Here is an 18,942-nt window from a genome sequence, read left to right as displayed (position 1 = left end):
GGCAGTATGGCACACACACACTTTATTTGCACTGGGAAATAAAAAACTGACGCACTGTATTGTGATATTTGCTTTATAGTGGTGACTTGGAACTTAACCCTCAGTATCTCTGGTGTTCTTGCACTAGAAAATGACTTTTGAAAGTGTAATCAGTAGTTGTGCCAGTGCCACTGGGTGTGCAGAATAGAGAAGGGAAAAGACCTGTTGATCAGGACAGACGTCCCATTGGCCCAAGGCTGCTCTGGCCCTGTTGGTGTCAGAGAGACTGACAACATAGTGGTAACTCCTTGGGCTGCTAACTACAAGGTCAGCCATTTGAAACCAGCTGCTCCTTGGGAGGAAAAGGGTTTCTACTCGTATAACGAGTTACAGTCTTGAAGACGCTGCCCTGAGTACATGAGTGTAAATGCCTGAAGCTAGGAACAGCATGCTAACCCCCGGAGGCGTGCAGACCACCCTGCAGCTGAACACTGTGGGACTGCTGCCTATTCGGTTAGGGACACACAGATGCCCGATCACTGCAACCACAGCCAGTAACATCTGGGCTGCCTATGACCGCATTGGGGACCAAGCGTTTAACAAAGACAGCCTCAAATTCATCCTCCCGGACTGCATGGAGGGTTGTGTGGCCATCACCCAAGAGGCCAACCTTCTGCCTCCGTGTGTATGCCAAGGAGAGAGTGGGCTTCGGCACGTTTCAGGACAAGACCCAGGTGTGGTGTGGTACCTGGAGAAGCGCCTCACCCAAGTAGTGGCTTCCTAATGGTAAAGGTGGAAGCTGGGGTCAGAAGAGAGAGGCCCATTTGAAGGGGCAGAGCCCCTAGGGAAGACCTTCCTGGGCTGTGCGGAGAGGATGAGGGTTGATTTTCCCAGAATAAACGTAAACTAACGTGAAAAAAATGAAAGAGTTACAGTCTCAGAAACCCGTTTTATCCTATCCTACCGACTCACTGTGAGAATTGGCTCAACAATGAGTTGTATCGACTTGCAGTGAGTTTGGTTTTTGGGTGTGGATAACCTGAAAGCCTCACTGGAATGAAGTTTATGGCTACCGATGGCAGATGATATTTGTGGTAATCATATTGGGAGGTGTTAATAGTAATGACAGGTAAAATACTTATTTAATAGGCCTAAAAACATCATTTATCACATGTAATATATTCAAGGTATCTTCAAGAAGTTATGGAAAATGTGTATTAAGAAAAAAAACTATGCATGAATTTCAACTTTTTTGCACCCAAATAAACTCATATCCGTGTACTTCATATTATACTCAATCTCTATCCTGAGTGAGTAATCTGAGCAGCTGGACAAGCTCGCAGCATGAGAATTCGAGGGAAGCCTATTAACAACCTGCAACATGCAGATGACACAAACTTGCTTGCTGAAAGAGAGGAGGATTTAAAGCACTTGATCATGAAAATAAAAAACTGTAGCTTTTAGTACGGATTGCAGCTAACTATAAAAAACACAAGGGAAAAAATCCTTACAACTAGATCAATAGACAACATCACGATAAACAGAAAGGATTGAGGGTGTCTAGGACTTCATTTTGCTTGGGTCTGTAATCCAGGCTCATGGAAGTGGAAGTCAAGAAATCAAATGACCCTGCTCGGAGCAGCCAGTGCACAGAGAGGACCGTGAGCCCTACCATGAGACGTGAAGTTCCCTCCCTGACCCACAGCGGTATGTGAACAGCACGGGAGACACTGCGGAAAGTGTGCCCGGTCTGCCACACACACAGTGGGTGAAACACGAAGGGAGTGCAACAGGGCAGCAAAGGGAGCAACGTAACTAACCAAGTCCCCAAGGAATCCTGAAAACAGACTTCAGACTCGGGGACAGGGCCTGGCACCTCATCAAACCCACTTGGAAAACACTCGTAAGGGTCAGCAGACAGACCTGGAACTATCATTTTGGCTTTTGTTTCTTTCGCCCTATGTCTATCTCTAAGAGAGGCAGCACAAACAATCCAGAGGAGAAAACAAGGGGACCGGTGGCCCTGGGGGGGAAATGGACAAGGACTAGGTGGGGAGGGGGAGAGGAGAGCCAACAAACTCAGGGATGAGGGAACAACAAGAGATCTAAAAATGATGATGAGGAGGCCTGGTGGGGTTTGATCAAGTGCAATGTATCCAAGAGGAATGACTAAGAACCTAGTGGAGGGTGAGCATGATAATGGGACAGAGGAAGTGAAAGGAAATAGAGGAAAGAAGTCAGAAGTAAAAGCTATTTATAGAGATCGCTATAGGCATGTATATTTGCAAACATTAATTTATACTAAAAGGGATAGAGGCTAATTTACATACATTTAGATGTTGAGTATTAAGATAGCAGACAAACTTTGGGCCCCTACTCAAGGCCTCCCTAAACACAAGAAAACTTTGTTCTAATAACCTGGTACTCTTTGATACCTTCCCAATGCGATCACTGGAAACAAAGTGGGTGCATAAGCAAATGTGGATGGTACCGGCTATCAAAAGATACAGCGTGTGGGGGTCTGAAAGGCTTGAAGGTGAACACGCAGTAGTCTAGCAGGGAAGCAAATAAGCCCACATGGAAGAAGCACACCAGCCTGTGTGACCACCAGGTGTTGGGTATCAGGTATCAGGTGCCAAGTATCAAAAGATCTAAAACAATTACATTGATGAGAATGAGGGGAGTAGGAGTGGTTCATTCCTCTAGTCCTGAAGGCTCCGCCCACTACCATGACCCAGTTCTACCTTACAAATCTGACTAGACCAGAGTACACACTTTGGTACAGATAAGAGCTTTCAACACATGCAGTTCAGGACAAACCCTCAGGAATAGGAGTACGGGGGCGGGGGTGGGGGAGGTGTCACCCATCACAAGGTTGGATATATAGCCCACCCCCCAGGGGGAAAAATAATAGAAATGTGGGTGAAGGGAGACAACGGACAGGGCAAGACATGAAATAACAATATGTAATAGATCAAGGACTCACCGGGGTGGGAAGGTGGAGAGGGAGAGGAAAAAGAGGAGCTGATGCTAAGGGCTCAAGCAGAAAGAACATGTTTTGAACTGTTGATGGCAACACATGTACAAGTGTGCTGAATATAATTGAATGATGGATTGTCATGAGATTTGTAATCCAATACAAGGATTAATAAAAAATAAAGAAATAAAATGACATCACACTGGAAAAATCTGCGGCACATGACCTCTTTAAAGTGTTGAAGAGCACAGAGGTCATTTTGAAGACTAAGGTGCACCTGGCTCCAGCTATGGCCTTTCCAGTGGCCTCGTAGGCATGGGAAAGCTGGATTTCCGATAAGGATGCCTGTAGAAGAATTAACTGAAGCCTCTGATGGTGCTGGTGGAAAATATTGAAAGTACTCTAAACTGCCAGAAGAACAAGCGAATCTGTGTTGGAAGAAGTACAGCCAAAATGCTTCTGGAATGGAGGGAAGAACTCATCTCACAGACTTTGGACATGTCGGGAGAGTCCTGGAAAAGGACCTCATGCTTGGAGAAGAAGGTCAGTGGAAAAGAGGCTGCCCTCGGAGACATGTACTGGCGGTGACTGCAACAATAGGCTCAAACATACAAGTGTGAGAAGGACACAAAAGAGCTCTGTTAGGGTAGTGTGTACACATCGAGCTGCTCACAAGATCAGCAGTTCGAAATCACCAGCCACTCAACGGAGGAAGTCGAGGTTTTTGAAGCCTGTAGAGTGTTAATTTTGGAAACCCACAGGGGCAGTTCCACGCTGTCCAGGAAGGTGACTGTCAGAATTGACACAATGACCGGGAGTCCGTGACCTGCTGTGTGTATAGGATGGCTAGAAGTATGGGCCACCCCATGGCACCTACAACTTGTTATAGCATGCATGAGCAGGGCTTGGTTGGAAGCATTACGAAAGCGAAGGCATCAGTTTGAGAAGAGGCCCTCTTAGAGCAACATAGGTTCTGCTAAAAGTGAAGCAGAAACAAACATCAAGTATATGGTGAAGCTTGGCTGTAAAAACGGTGGAGTCACTGGTGGTTTCTGAACAGTCTATGAGGCCAATGCGCCAAAGAAACCAGCAGCTTACAAGTGGCTGATTCTCTGAAAGAAGGGCTAGACGAAGCTGGTGCGGAAGCCCTCGTTAGCAGGCCATCTACACTGATTTTTGAGGGAACAATTGTTTCTACCCTCACCAAAGTGAATCAAGGATTAACAGCAGAAACAATGCCACCACCATGGATATCTCACTTGATTCCATTTATACAATTCCAACTGAAAAATTAAAGTTCAGCAAATGTTCTGCCTGATAGATGCTGCAAAACTGTTGGCCCTAGATCAGTTGCCACTGAGTGTAGAGCGTTCGATGGACATTTTAAACAAACGAGATCAAGATCCGAAGCATTTATGAATTGTAACAGGGGAAGCATGGTCTCTCCAACATAACCCTGAAGACAAAGCACAAAGGAGTCTGGCAAAAGCAAAACTGTTATGAGCAAAGGTCATGGTCTTGTTTTTTTAATCCTCAAGGAATTTAACTAGTTGGCCTTGTGGAGGGTCAAAGAAATGTTACCATGTGTTTGAGAGCGTTTTGAGCTAGTTAGCCAAGCTTTAGCAGGTAAGTGCCCAGGAAAAGATTCACCCAGTCTTCCTCTACCTACTCCTGCTTAGTCTCTCATCCAACAAGAGTGATTTGTAGTGTCGACTACGGGAATCACTAGGCCTCCACCTTGTAACCTGAAACTTGGCTTCGTGTGTCCTAATCTTGAACAATCTTAAAGGGCACCCCTTTTTCTTCAATTAATGATGTCAAGGACTGCTTTGACAGGGTTACATTGTCAGGCTCCTCAGTTCTTTACAGAACTACATGGTTGCTCTCGTTGCTTACAAGAGTGTTTTGACTTTACAGAGCTTATGCTGAGGAAAAGTTTATATTTTTACCTTTGAATTCCATTTCCCCCAGAACTTTTGGAAGACCCCTTGAATGTGTGTGTATAGACAAGAAGGCAAAAGCCAGGCCTCACGATGGTGACCCATATAATGTTTCTCAGGACCACACAGGGGACTGAAATGACAGGGTGCATGCAGAACCACGGGGCTATTCACCAGGGTTGTGACAAATAAAATGGACAAAGACTGTAGGGAAAGAAATTTTATTTTCAAGGATCTGTGCAGACAATGGCGAATAAAAAACTGTACCCGAACTACAAAAAAGGAGCTGACTTCAACCTACCCTGGCACACAGGGTTTGTGGTGAGGCCTGTTGGCTCTTCAGGCAATATTGCTGTGCCCATTCCTTCACCTCGGAAAGACTCCCCCAGAACAACATCCTACAACTGATCGTCAGAATTGCCTCAGACACATCCACCAAAGGGGCACAGTCGACACGTTGCTGCTTATCTGCTGACAAGAATCAACTGGCGGTTTCTTGCTGCAAGTTATCTTCACCCTGTGCACTTTCTGGTACTTCTGATATGAGAACATTTCAAAACAAACAAAAACAACTCAAGCGTGTAGGTCAGGATGCCCCATCCAGAAGGCTGTGGAAGCTGCTCTGACTAGAACTGTGCAATGAACCAAAATATGACGCCGTTCCAAGGGCCAACTCAGAGACGTCAGCCTTTAAGAGAACACCAGTCATTAAAGCTGCAAAATAACAAGTGCAAAATATGCTGAACCTGTTTCCAGAGCGACGTGCCCTTCGGTCAACAGGTTCCCAGCTCACACCCTCAAGGTGTAACTCTTCTTTCCAGTTCCACGAGATCTCAGCACTCAAATGGAAGGTCCTCAGAAATGACCATGGAAAACAAACAGAAATTTACCCTGTGGCCCAATTTCTGAACAGCCAAACTTCCGAGATGAGTACACATGTAGTGTTTACTTGATGGCTTTCGACTACTACAAGTCCTACATGGCCTATTTCAGAACTTAAAATTCCTAGCAGCTTTACTTCTTCTGGGAGGACAGAAGACAGAACTCCGCGCCACACAGGGGTCGACTACAGCTAAGTTGTCCACAGATCATCGGGGGATATCCCTCTTGTTTTCACCTTTCTGGGCAGTTTAACTGGTGGGACTATGTCTCTGCTTCTTTTGACAATATAATTTAAAAATCTACTCTCTCTTTTAACAAAGAAGTTCTCGGATGATAGGTGCAATGGCTGATCCTTCTGCCGTTGAGGAGGGAATGAAGAGACCTTCCCAGCAGATGTTGGGGCAGCTAAAATGGTCTGCCTCTGAATGACCACCTCCAAGAAAAGGCTATCAATCTCTATGGCAAGCCTGTTCTTTACTTCAGAAAATAAGAAAACACCTTCATTTGCTTCATGGAGTTTAGGCCCTGTCCAAATATGCTTATGGATATCAGCAGTCCTTATTCATTCAAATTTCTCAAATTCTTATAGTGAACAGAATTTCCTTGGAACAGTGAAAGAGTACTGGAAGAAGAAAATGAAGAGTTGAGCAGAAAAAACACATCATCAACTAAAGGTTGCCAGTTAGCAATCCACATGTAACCAAAGAAGAAATGTGCATCTTAGATAACATGACGAAACACCATTTAACATCATCGTAAACTCTTATACAAGATGATTTTACCAGTATATGAACTAAAAGACTAGATTCATTTCTTCTACCTTAACTGCAAATATATTATTAAACAATTCCTTCTTCAATAGCTTCCCTTTCCCCTAGGCATTTAAAACTGCTGGAGTAACAGTATTTAGCACTAAGTAATTTAGAAAATATAAAAGGCCTTAGGAAAGTAGCAACAGTTGGTTCACTCTCCAGACACCGTTCCACTGGGTGAAGTCTCCACGCGAGGCTACTGGTGCACAGAACATTTTTTTCAGGTTAAGTTACTCTTTTCTGGTCTCAGCACGCGCAGATTGTAATTTCTCAAATCTTAGGGAGGCCCAGGCTCTCTCGGCAAGCTCCCAAGCTGCCAGCACATAGCACGGCTACTGCATATGCTGTTTTTGCAGTGAGGCCGTGCCGCTCCCTCAAGTTCCAGACGGGCATATGAAAGATACATTTCCAAAGCCAAACCATTTCTTGGCGTCGCACCCAGGCCTCCCCCATGTTCCCAATTTGCCAAATGCAAATCCAGCAGAGGGAAAAAATAAGTCTTGAGAATTATGTCTTCCAGGAGGTCTGAACATAGCCTTCCCCACTGAGTCTTGGTTTGGAAAAGATCCTGATGAGGGCTGAAGAACAGAAGAGGTGACAGGTTTGTAAGCAGGAAGTATGGAATCTTATCTTGCAACGTATCTGGAAATCATATACTCTCTGCCAAAAACTGATTTACACTTAAAATCAAAAGAAGTGGCCTTCTGGAGTCCCCTGAAGCATAAACAATGTTTGTGACCATGAGGAGTTCTACCCCCACGTGAAAAGGGAGGGTGCTGTGGAGTCATTCTGGGGACTCTGGTGATTTCAGTTGAATTCTGCTATGCTGGGCCCAGGCTCCCGACAGGCTCTTCACCCTGGTCCCCTCTGTTGGCAGTTGATGAGCTGGATGCTTTGGAATTCATTTTATAAACAGGACATAAAAGGCCATGACAACACAGGCAATCGCCACTGCAGCATGCAGCCGGGTTCCAATCACAGCGGCTGGGGACACAAGTGAAAAGAGAAAAGAAAGACATGATCCTCAGCGCTTCATCCACGTCCTCATCTTTTACAGCGCAAGCCACAGATGAAGAGAGCTACCACAGACGGAGCGTCTCAGGGGCCTGGAAATGAAGCTGAACGCTACTCTGAAGCTCGAGGTGCTAGGTAAAGTATGTCCACTTTTGAAAAAGATACAGGTAGAAAAAAAATACATATATATATATACATACATACATACATACATACATATATATATATATATATATATACATGTAGGATTTCAGATGAATGTACCCAAAATGAAACGGATAAAACGCCTGAATTAAGTAGAAACTTTAAGAAGAGTCCAACTTATTCTTCACAAAAAATCAGAAAATCTTGTCAGGAAAATATTCACCCCAACACATTTTAGCCCAGAATAAAATGGCTTAATTTATATATGAGGCTTCACAGTGTTCATGGGAAAATTAGATGAAAAAATAATGTATTTTCCACAAACTTTTTGAGTTTCCCACACCCTCGTACTTTTACTCTGTGGAGAATAATGAAGTCCAAAACCCGGATAATGAAATAAGCAATCGTATTTTAAAATTCTAACACTTACTTTCCCCCTCAACTTTAGAAAACTTTTGTTCAACATACTCACAGGTTCAATATCAGGGATCTCTTTAAAGCCTGACCCCAATCTAACCTGAGCTCATTTGTGTGCCCCACGCCCTGCCCCCTCTGCCCTTTGTCACTTCTCACTGTCAAGAGCTGGAGATAGCCTCTCCCTGGAGAGAGAGGAGCTTACCTTTGTAAAACACGCCCCAAACGCCCTTCTTCTCTGACAGCAGCCAGGACTTAAGACGAGGTACTTTCTTGAAGTAGGCACAGGTACAAACAAAGAGCAGCCCAAACACCACAATCCCATCCAAAGAGTACACTGTGACAGAAAGAAGAGAAAAGTCTTTGGCTCTGACATCGCCTGGGCAGACAGGTGACCCCACCTGCAAACTCCAGGGACAGAGTGGAACGTCCTATCAAGATAACCTCAACTCGCAGTGCCAACCCTTGGCAAGAGGGAGCCACGGTCCTGGTTACCTTATTATCCTCGAGAAGGGCTTGCAGACACCTCTCTCATACCAATCTCACTGCTCCCTCCCCTCCGCCTCTTTCAAGACCTCCAGGTTCTAGGAGTTCCTGGGGAATCGGCCTGCTACAAGCGGACAGTGTTGGCAGCTGGTTGGGAGAACTATAAATATCTTTCCAGGCTGAGCAGGGAGAATACACAGGTTCTTATTTAAATCACTCAAGTGAGTTTTTTTTTTAAGTAAAGTTAGGATATATAGCCAAGTTTCAGATCTTCATCTGTTGGTGAAGAATGTGTTATGCAAAAAATAAAGTTGAACAGAAATTACAACAGTTGGGATCCATATGACTAACACATAAATACATTTTATGCACTGCATCTACTTACAAACCAAAATTTCTGCCAGGATAACAGATTCTTGCTTTAAAAAAAAAATGTAACTGACTCTTCGACACAGTGGAGACATTTACACCCTTAGTTTGGTTTCTTACATATGTAAACGGAGCTATTCCTTGCATACCTAAGCACAATATTTACTTTAAAAGGGGGGGGGAACCACAAGAGAGGTACTAAGACTTATTCTGTAAATATGTCAGACTAATCTCTTATTTCCTGGTTCAGATAATTTCTTTTTTCTTCTTCTTCAGATTATTTCTTGTCCTCAAACCTCTAACTGCCCAGGAAGCTCCAACAGGATGATTTGTAGAACCAGTATCTGCGAGTTATGGATTATTCTACTGGCCCCTCCACCCCCCATAAACTAGCCCACAGCTAAGTGTCACAGCAGACAAGGGCCCACACGTTAGCACAAACACTGAGCTGTTTATGATCAATGGTCCTTCTTTGTCTACTCTTTCCTACCTTCAGTTTTAACTGGCAATGCCAGAATTGATAAGGAGATGACATTTGAATCTTCAGTGCCTGGCCTGTGGCGAAGGGGCGGTGGAGGGGGAAAATGCTTTCCTGTGCCCTCGTAAAGTTCTTCCCTGAAAAGTTGACTAAGACCATCAAGGCCCTGCCTTTCCGGAGTTTGGAAGCCATGTCTATAAAACGTTTGAAGCAGCTTGGAAAATCTGGTCAGATGAGCAGGGTAGGACTGCCAAATGATTGGGGAGCCAGTGTCTACATCCAATCTTTGCAACCACCGCCAGCGTCCCTGTAAGGAATCACCTGGCCCGTATACAAACAAACAAGAAATGACCCCACCGGTGTGTTGTTTTGTTTCCCCCCACAAAGGACAACACTTTCAGGAACTTCTTCCTCGTCCCCTAACATTTCTGAGATCCTGTGACGTCTAGATGCTCCCAACGACAGACGGTCAGACGGTACGGGGCGAGGGCTTAGGGACTTGGAGAAGGGGACACTTCCCTGATGGTAGCGCATTTCCACCGGCGCTGGTCTCCCCAAGAGACTCCGAAGGGCCAAAATGAACTTCTAGGGGAGGGGAGAGTCTGGAAAGCGCCGGATCGGGACCGAGGACTTCAGGTGCGGGCACTGGAAGTGCTAGAGTGCACGGCTCGGGCGAACTTGCGAAGCAAGCGGGCAGGAGTTAGGGGCGCTCCGAGGCCAAGGGGGGCCGGGCCGAGAGGGGGCGGGGAGAACGGACACGTCAGTCCCAGCCCCGCCCGCCACGTTTCACCCTCACTCCCACTCCCCGCACTTCACACCGACTCTCACCGTTCGTCATGGTGGCTGGGCCCACGCCTGTTAGGGGCTCTGGGCTCAGCAGTGGTGGCGGCGAGGCGAAGGCGCTGGGGGAGCCGGCTCCCGCTTGACACTTCCCGATCCGGCCGCGGCGACGGGCAGGAGCCGCAGGACGCAAGCGCAAAGGCCGAGGGACGAGCGCCGAACCCTGTCAGGGGTGACTAGCCGATTACCGAGGGAGGGAGGGAGGGAGGACCCGGGCCTGCGTGCTTGGTGCTTGCGTGTTTCCGTTGAGCGCGGTTCAGGTGGCATCCTAGGCGACCACGGTTACCAGGTGGATTTCGGGTGCTCTTGCAGAGTTGGTGTTGGGGCTTAACCAGACTTGATCCTGGCGGCTTGGGAAGGCAGTTTTGCCGTGTATCTTGCCCTGTTGCAGCTGGTGTGATTGTGGGTGGCGGCGGTAATGGCGGGGGGGGGGGGGCGGGTGCGTGTGGGAGCTTTCGCTCCATGCTCTTCCACTACTCTCACCCGACGCTAGAGAATAAAGGGCGGCCCTTGCCGCGGTTCTTTACTCCAATGGACATCTGGATAGTCAAGGCCCATAAGAGTTTTCCTAATAGAAATAGGAACTTCAGCACTAAAACAGGCCGAACAAATCAGGTCCTATTCGGATCCCAGCTAAAAGCGTGATTTCGTCGGGAGTTCTCTGATGGTGTCTAGGGTTCAAGTCCGCTTAGGTTGTTGCTGCAGCGCCATCTGCTGGTTGCTGCTTGCTGCCCGCTTCCTTACTCGAAAGTGAAAACCACGCCCACGCCCCACTTTCCTACCATACCCTCCTGGCTGCCCGAGCTGCCTTGTAGAAACCGCAGAGGCATCAATCAGCAGGTCAGATTCCTTGTGAAATATACATAAATGGGCATAAATTCAGAAGCAGGAAAAATGATGAATAAACTGGTACATCCATATAGGGGACTATTACCTAGCAACAAAAACAACTATCAAAAAACAAAACAAATTAAAAAAAATAACTACCAAGCTGCAAAAATATATGGAGAAACCTTACAGGTACATTGTAAAGTGAAAAAACCCAGTCTGGAAAAGTTATATGATGTATGATGATTCTGATTATAAAACTGTAGAAAAGGCTAAAATATACAGTTAAAGATCATGGGTTGTCAATTTGGGGAGGACAGAGGTCATAAGGATACTTAGGTGGAACACAAAACTCAAAAAACAAAACAAAAAAACTCAGTGCCATCCAGTCAATTCTAACACGTAGCAACCCTATAGGACAGGGTAGAACTGCCTCTGTGGGTGTCTGAGACTGTAACCTCTGTGAGAATAGACAGCCTCATCTTTCTCTAGTGGAGTGGCTCGTGGTTTCGAACTGCTGACTATGTGGTTAGCAGTCTAATGCATAATCACTAGGCCACCAGGTAGAGCAGAGGACAATGAAATTATTCTGTATAATACTATAATGGTGGATACATGGCATTTTGCATTTATCATAACAAAATGTATAATACAAAGTGAACCAATAGTAATACATCAATATTAATTCATCAATTATAACAAAGATTTCACACCAGTACAAAATGTTAACAGTAGAGAAAACGGGGCCAGAAGAAAGGAAGCATATAGGCATGCTATACTTTCTGCTCAATTATTCTGCAGACCTAGCACTGCTTTACAAAATACAGCTAATTAAACAACAAACAGCAGAAATAAATGGAAGAAATATGTCACAAAATATAATACAAGGCCAACCATTCAGATTACACACCCATGTATATATATATGAACAAGCAAAGTATTGCTATAAAATTATCGAAACGTGAAGGGATTGTTTCTCAACATCGTCCATCTAGGTCGATACACTGCTGAAGGTAGCGTTTCCTCCGGTCCCTCCTCCAAGAGTCTGCGCTCTTTGACTTACGCCTTGTTGAAATGGCAACTTTGGCATTGTTGAGGGAGTGGCCCAAATCCTGGTCCTTTTAAGTGTTCTTTGAATTTGGGAAACAAAAAGAAGTCTGAAGGTGAAACAACTCTGGCTGCCTTTGAAGAAGAATGAGCAGGTGCATCGTCATGATGGAAAAATGTTCCTCGGTGTAAATTTCCTGGCCTTTTCCTCACCAATGCAGTTTTCATTTTCCTAATACATCCTTGTGAGCGCCCTGCATCCTTGAAAATATATCATTGGGATTCTTTTGGAGCACCCCCCACCTCTCAACCAAACAGTCACCATAGCCTTCTGAACTAAATTCTCTGCTTTGAATTGTACTGGCCCAGCAGCGTCCCTCAGAAGTCACTGTGTGTGTGTGTGTGTGTGTGTGTGTGTGTGTGTGTGTGTGTGTGTGTGTTAGGAACCCTGGTGAGACGTTAAGACAAGCGTATTACTGAAAGAACTTGTCTGCAGCCAAAAACTTGTCTGGCAGAGATATGTTTAAGCATAGGAAAGAGCTATGTTTAGAATAAACCCCTCCATGTATGAAGTAGAACCCTATCAGCAATGCTCCTTGACTTACCCTTGTTTGTATATACAAAGGCATTCCTCTGTACATACAAGCTGCCTAGGACCACCACAAAAAACATCCGAGTTGTCTTGGTCTTTGGACCTTTTGTCAGCCCTCTAAAACATGCAGCACTAATATCATTGCTAGCAACTGGCTGCTCCCTGACCCAAGGCTGACGAAAGGGGCAAGACCATTGTAACCAGGCCCTAAGCAGAATCTGAGAAGCTGGGTGATGTAAAGAAGAACAAATCATGATGAGGAAGACGCAGGACCAGCCTGCAATATGCGGACCACACAGCCTTGCTTGCTGAAAGAGAAGAAGCACTTACTGATGAAGATAAAGACTACAGCCTTCAGTATCGATCACATTGTAACATGAGAAAACAAATCCTCACCACCTGACCAATATATAACATGATAAACGGAGAAAAGACTGGCATTATCAGGGATCTCATTTTACTTGGATTCATAATCAACACTCATGGAAGCAGTAGTCAGGAAATAAAATGACATCCTGCCTGATACAAGTCTACTGCAAAAGATTTAAGGTGTTAAAATGTTTTTTTTTCATCTTTTTTTATTAAATCATTTTATTGGGGGCTCATACAATTCTTATCACTATGTCAAGCGCATATGTACATTTGTTGCCATCATCATTCTCAAAACATTTGCCTTCCACTTGAGCCCTTAATATCAGCTGCTCGTTTTCCCCCTCCCTCCCCACTCCCCCTACCTCATGAACCCTTCATAATTCATAAATTGTTATTATTTTGTCATATGTTACACTGTCCGACGTCTCCCCTTGCCCTCTTCTCTGCTGTCTATCCCCCAGGGAGGAGGCTATTCATAGATTCTTGTAATCAGTTTCCCCTTTCTACCCCACATTCCCTCCACCCTCCAGGCATCACCACTCTCACCACTGGTCCTCAAGGAGTCATCTGTCCTGGATTCCCTGTGTTTCCAATTGCTATCTGTACCAATGTACATCCTCTAGTCTAACCAGATTTGTAAGGTAGAATTGGGATCATGGTAGTGGGGGGGGGACGAGGGAAGTATTTAAAAACTAGAGGAAAGTTATGTTTCATCGTTGCTACCCTGCACCCTGACTGGCTCATTTCCTCCCCACAACCCTTCAGTAAGGGGGTGCCCGGTTGGCTGTTGTTGGGCTTTGAGTCTCCACTCTGCACTCACACATTTACAATGATGTGATTTTTTTTTTGTTCCTTGATGCTTGATACCTGGTCCCTTTGACAGCTCGTGGTCACACAAGCTGGTGTGTTTCTTCCATGTGGGCTTTGTCTCTTCTGAACTCTTCTGTCACTTGTTTATCTTCAAGCCTCCAAGACTCCAGTTGCTATATCTTTTGATAGCCGGGGACCATCAGCTTTCTTCACCACATTTGCTTATGCACTCATTTGTCTTCATTGATCATATCAGGAAGATGGGCACCCACTGATATTATTTTTAGTTCTTTGATGTCTGATAACTGGTCCCTTCTACAACTCGTGGTCAGACAGGCTGGTGTGCTTCTTCCATGTGGGCTTTGATGCTTCTCAGGTAGATGGCCGCTTGTTTATCTTCAAGCCTTTAGGACCCCAGACGTTATATCTTTTGATAGCTGGGCACCATCAGCTTTCTTCACCACATTTGCTTATGCACACATTTTTCTTCAGCAATCGTGTCGGGAAGGTGTGCATCCTGGAATGCTAATTTAATAGAACAACATGTTCTTGCATTGAGTAAGTGCTTACGTGGAGGCCCAATGTCCATCCACTGCCTTAATACTAAACCTATAAATATATGTACATAGATCTGTTTCCCCAAACTCTTATATAAATATATTTACATATACACATTCCAGTCGTTAGACTCCTGTAAATACTCTTTGTCACCTAGTTCTTTCCTCTATTTCCTTTTACTTTCCTCTTGTCCCACAATCATGCTCAGCCTTCATTTGGGTTTCAGCAATTTCTCTCGGTTACCATGCCCTTGCTGAATCCCTACCAGGCCTCTCACACCCTCCTTGCCACTGAATTTGGATCACTTGTTGCTCCCCTGTCTCTGGGTTGGCCTGCACCACCTCCTTATCCCCTCCTCCCCCTCTCCTGCGTCCCCCCGGAACCATTGGTCCCGTTGTTTTCTCCTCCAGACTATTCATCCAGTCTATCTTATCTAGATAAATCTGTAGAGATAATAATATGCACCAAAAACCAAGCCATAGCAAGATAGGCTATGGGTGAGAACACAGCGATGACAACAAAAGAGGAAACCAATTACCCATAGAAGAATAAATTAATTAAAAGGAAAGAATTTAAAAAGAAAGAAAAACCTGTAAATAGATCAAGGTCTGATTTTTTATCTCTAGGAGTGTCCTTCAGTCAGGTCCCATGAGGTACCATGCTTTGGCCCCAGAATCTGTCCTTTGTACTCCCTCGGGGGCTTCCTGCTCTGCTCCCACGTTGCTCTGCTGCATGCTTTTAGTGGTTTGCCTCGGTGGTACAGGGTTAGTTTGGTTCAGTCCTGACACTGAGTCTCCAGTGTTGTCCTCCTTAGGGTCCTAGGCCATCAAGGGACGGCGTGTCTCATAGTGGGATCAGCCATATTGTCCACTCTGTCACTTGGTTGTTCAGAGCGGGGATATTGTCCTCCAGGCCTGATGGGCCAGGATGTGCTCCACTCTCTCTTCCTCCCCCTTCATTTGCTCCCATTTGCTCTGATCAGACATGCCCCCTCCCCTAGCTACAGCTTCAGTGCCGTCCTCTAAAGTAAATTCTTCTGGGGCGAGGGGCGAAAAATGTTGTTGTTTTTTAAAATGTTTTTTTAAGAACCAAGGCATGCCTGATCCAAGCCATGGTATTTTCAATGGCTTCATATGCACTCAAAGGCTGGACAATCAATAAGGAAAACCAGAGAAGAATCGATGTCTTTAAATTGTAGTGTTGAGGGAAGAACATTACATATACTATGAATTGCCAGTGGAAGGAGGAAACCCTATTGGAAGAAGTACACGCAGAATGCTCCCTAGCAGTTAAGATGGTTCCTAAAACTTTGCACGTGTCCTCAGGAAGGATGACTCTGGAGAAGGACATCGTCCTTGGTGAGGTCGAGGGTCAGTAAGGAAGCAGCCCGTGAGGAGGTGGATGAACACGGTGGCTGCAACAGTGGGCCCAAGAGCAATGTTTGCGGAAAGCAAAGGCCGTCCCTAAGACCGAGCAGTCTCTTGGCAAGGCCCATTTCAAGCGCACCTAACAACAACATGCCATCCACACATTGACAGTCTGTAGATAATCTTTGAATCACTCAACTCTTTCTTCAGATTGTCTTGTTCCCTGGGACAACCATCGCCTTAGTGACGGTACCATTTTAGCATTCTTGAAGCATCAAGTGTGTCAGCACAATCATGAAAACTTAACAGGCAAAGCTCGTATAATGATCTCCCTTAAGCCTCGGAACAGCCTCATCTTCTTATCCTGACTTCAGAGAGAAAGAGGGAACTTTAGACGGCCTGATAGCACCCTGGCACTAGCCTTTGGCCTTGTACTGCAAGCCACAAGGGCTGTTTGCTTCCATTAACAATCGAGGGCCTACTTGTATGCCTGTCTGACTCCGTGGCCTGAAATTCCCCGTGCTCCCCTGGGTGGATGGTAAGCTTCAGCTAAAGAAACTGTTCCCCAAAAGGTGCTTATTAAATTATAAAAACATTTTACAAAGAGACCTGCTCCATGGCCTTCAAATACAGTCTTTGATCGCTCACGTTTGTGCTGTGAAGCCTGTGGGCAGCCAGCGGGACTCAATGGGGCTGCTTTGTTTGACTCTCCTCACAGTCCTGCTGCTCTCTTCCCACTTTTCTTCTGAGCTCTCTTAGGGGCACATACCCCTCTTCTTTTTCTCTGGTCGGGCTCCCCCTTTACACACACTCTGGCTTCCATGGGCTGATTGTACCTCCATTTTGTTCCCAGCTGAGAACTTCCACCCCGTCACTCTCAAAGTTGAAGGATAAAGAAATCATAGCGGACGAGTTAGAAAGAGCGGTCGGTCACCTGGCTAATTATTATCCTCATGGCAGGGATAGTCCATGATCTGATTCTGAATTCAGTGGTCTCTACTGTACTCAACCCTTACTCTCTTTCCCTCTTCCCTCCTCCTCCCTACTTTTTCTTTCCCCTCTTACATTAATTTCCATTTTCCCTTGCTTTTTTTTTCTTTCAGGATTTTTAAAGTATTTTTTGTTATTGTTGCTTGTTTGTTTGTTTATCTTTTCAGCAGAATAAAGTCAATTTCCCCAGATTTTTATATCCAAGTGAGGTGTTCTAAAAATTTATATTCTGAACAATTATATTCTGTCATTTCTTCTGTAAAATTATGTATCTCTCTCTCTCTCTCTCTCTCTCTCTCTCTCTCTCTCTCTCTCTCTCTCTCTCTCTCTCTCTGCTCACTCCATGCAAGATATCCCTGTGGAGAAGACATGTGAAGAGAGGCTGATGGAGCCAGACCTCTGGAGCTGGAGAAGCCATGTGGAGACCCCTGCCAGCACTGAGATGCTTACAATGCCACTGAATCCACAAGACTTCCCACCCACTGGCCTGTGAAAAAAAAAATTAGGTACCTCCTCTCTATGGTGGTTGAGGAAGAGATGAATTATAATTTACAGCAATACCTGGCTTGAAGGAAGTGCTCTGCAAAAGCTAGCTATTGTGGTTGTTCACTGGTTAACACATGTGCCAGTATCTACAATGTGCTGGGCACTGCACTCGGTTTTGCAGGCATAGAGGCCAAAGTGCCCTCCCGTTAGGAAAACAGCGCATACTGAGGCGGGCCCTCAGATAACACAGGCATTGGGCACAGGTTTCATGCTGGCTGTTTTTACACACAGCCTCTCTGGTTTTCAGAGCTATTTGGCAGGATGCTTTTAAACATGCAAACTCAGAGAGACTCGAAGGGATCACAACTAGCTGCAAACCCAGGCCAGTCTGACTGGTAATCTCCCTTCCTTATGTTACTGCCTGGCCTCCAGTTAGGATGCTTCCGACTGCTACTGCTCTTTGAGGATTTGGTCCCCCGGCATCAGTTATTTTGTCACCCTGGAAAACCCCCAAGCCTCACAGATCCCTTCGGGGTCACAGGCCCCTGTAGTCTGTCCAGCTCTCTGGACAGACAGAGCCCCATTGGCTGGCGACGCACAACTCAAACAGCACTCCCTTAGTTCATCAAGTCTGCACTTGAGAACCAGCGGGTGTTGCCAAAGGCCTGTCAGTCAAGAACAGTGGCCTGTTTGTTAGGGTTCCTGTGGTCCCTGGGAAGATGCAAATCATGGGGGTGGGGGTGTGCGCTGAGACGATTGCCTTCTGGTTTCACCAAAGACTGAGTTCAGTTCCAAAGGCATAGCTGGCAACAATCGCTTCATTGGAATTACAACACACTAGAAAAGGGCTGTCGGACAGTAATGCATGCTGCAAATATTTGGTCCCAGACTTTGAGATGTCAGGAATGTGTTAAGCTCTGGGAGAGCAGAGAACAATGGGAAAGACTGTCCGGAGTCAGTTTAAGGCTTAGCAGCAAAGAGAAACTGTGAGTAGCAATAGCCAGGAACCAGAGTCAGCAGTACGACCTGCCGATGGGAAATAAACACTGCATGCTGTGGGAGTCCCGAGGAGAAGGTGCTTTTAGCTGGCAGCTTGGTTTAGCTGGCCCTGAAAGGCATGCCAGGAGTCCTGGTGGCACAGCAGGTTAAACACTGGGCTGCCTCGTAGGTAGTATTCCAAACCCATCAGCCTCCTCCTGAGAAAGGCTGTCTGCTCCAGTCAAGATTCTCAGACTTGGAAATCCTAGGGAGCAGGTCTCCTCTGTCCTATGTGGTCACTGTGTGTCAGAACTACTAGCTCGGGGCAGTGGGTTTGGCTTGGGCTTTGGAAAGGTATGTAGCATTGCATGCAGACAAGCATCCTCAGGGGAAGGGATGGCGTGATTAAAGTAAAGGTGGGCCAGACAAGACAAGTTTGGTGATAGCACTCTTCCCCCTCGCCTTCACTAGCTACTTCACCGCTAACTTAGCTCTCAAAGCTCTCGTGTTCTGGTGGCTTCTGTCATAGCGATCTTGTGCTGCTGCAACTGAAACACAAGTGGGTGTCTTTAACACGCA

General features: G+C 45.8%; 1 protein-coding gene across 1 annotated transcript; it reads right to left on the bottom strand.

Moving 5' to 3' along the window:
* Positions 1–5,101: 5,101 nt before the first annotated feature.
* Positions 5,102–10,481, bottom strand: TMEM167B (transmembrane protein 167B). The gene is made up of 3 exons (XM_075559017.1): positions 10,324–10,481; positions 8,368–8,499; positions 5,102–7,574 (listed from the first exon to the last, which is right to left on the bottom strand). The coding sequence occupies exons 1-3, from the start codon at positions 10,331–10,333 to the stop codon at positions 7,492–7,494; spliced, it is 225 nt and encodes a 74-aa protein (XP_075415132.1). The 5' UTR covers positions 10,334–10,481; the 3' UTR covers positions 5,102–7,491.
* Between the last annotated feature and the right edge of the window lie 8,461 nt (positions 10,482–18,942).

The sequence above is a fragment of the Tenrec ecaudatus genome, chromosome 1 (genome assembly GCF_050624435.1).
Source record: "Tenrec ecaudatus isolate mTenEca1 chromosome 1, mTenEca1.hap1, whole genome shotgun sequence".
In the NCBI taxonomy this organism is placed as follows: Eukaryota; Metazoa; Chordata; class Mammalia; order Afrosoricida; family Tenrecidae; genus Tenrec; species Tenrec ecaudatus.
Note: the sequence above shows the minus strand (reverse complement) of the source record. Positions and strands in the feature narration are given on the sequence as shown.

Coding starts and splice junctions, on each gene's coding strand:
- TMEM167B (XM_075559017.1), bottom strand. Junction 7,575..8,367: donor TTGGGGCGTGTTTTACAAAG/GTAAGCTCCTCT, acceptor TTGTGTCCCCAG/CCGCTGTGATTGGAACCCGG.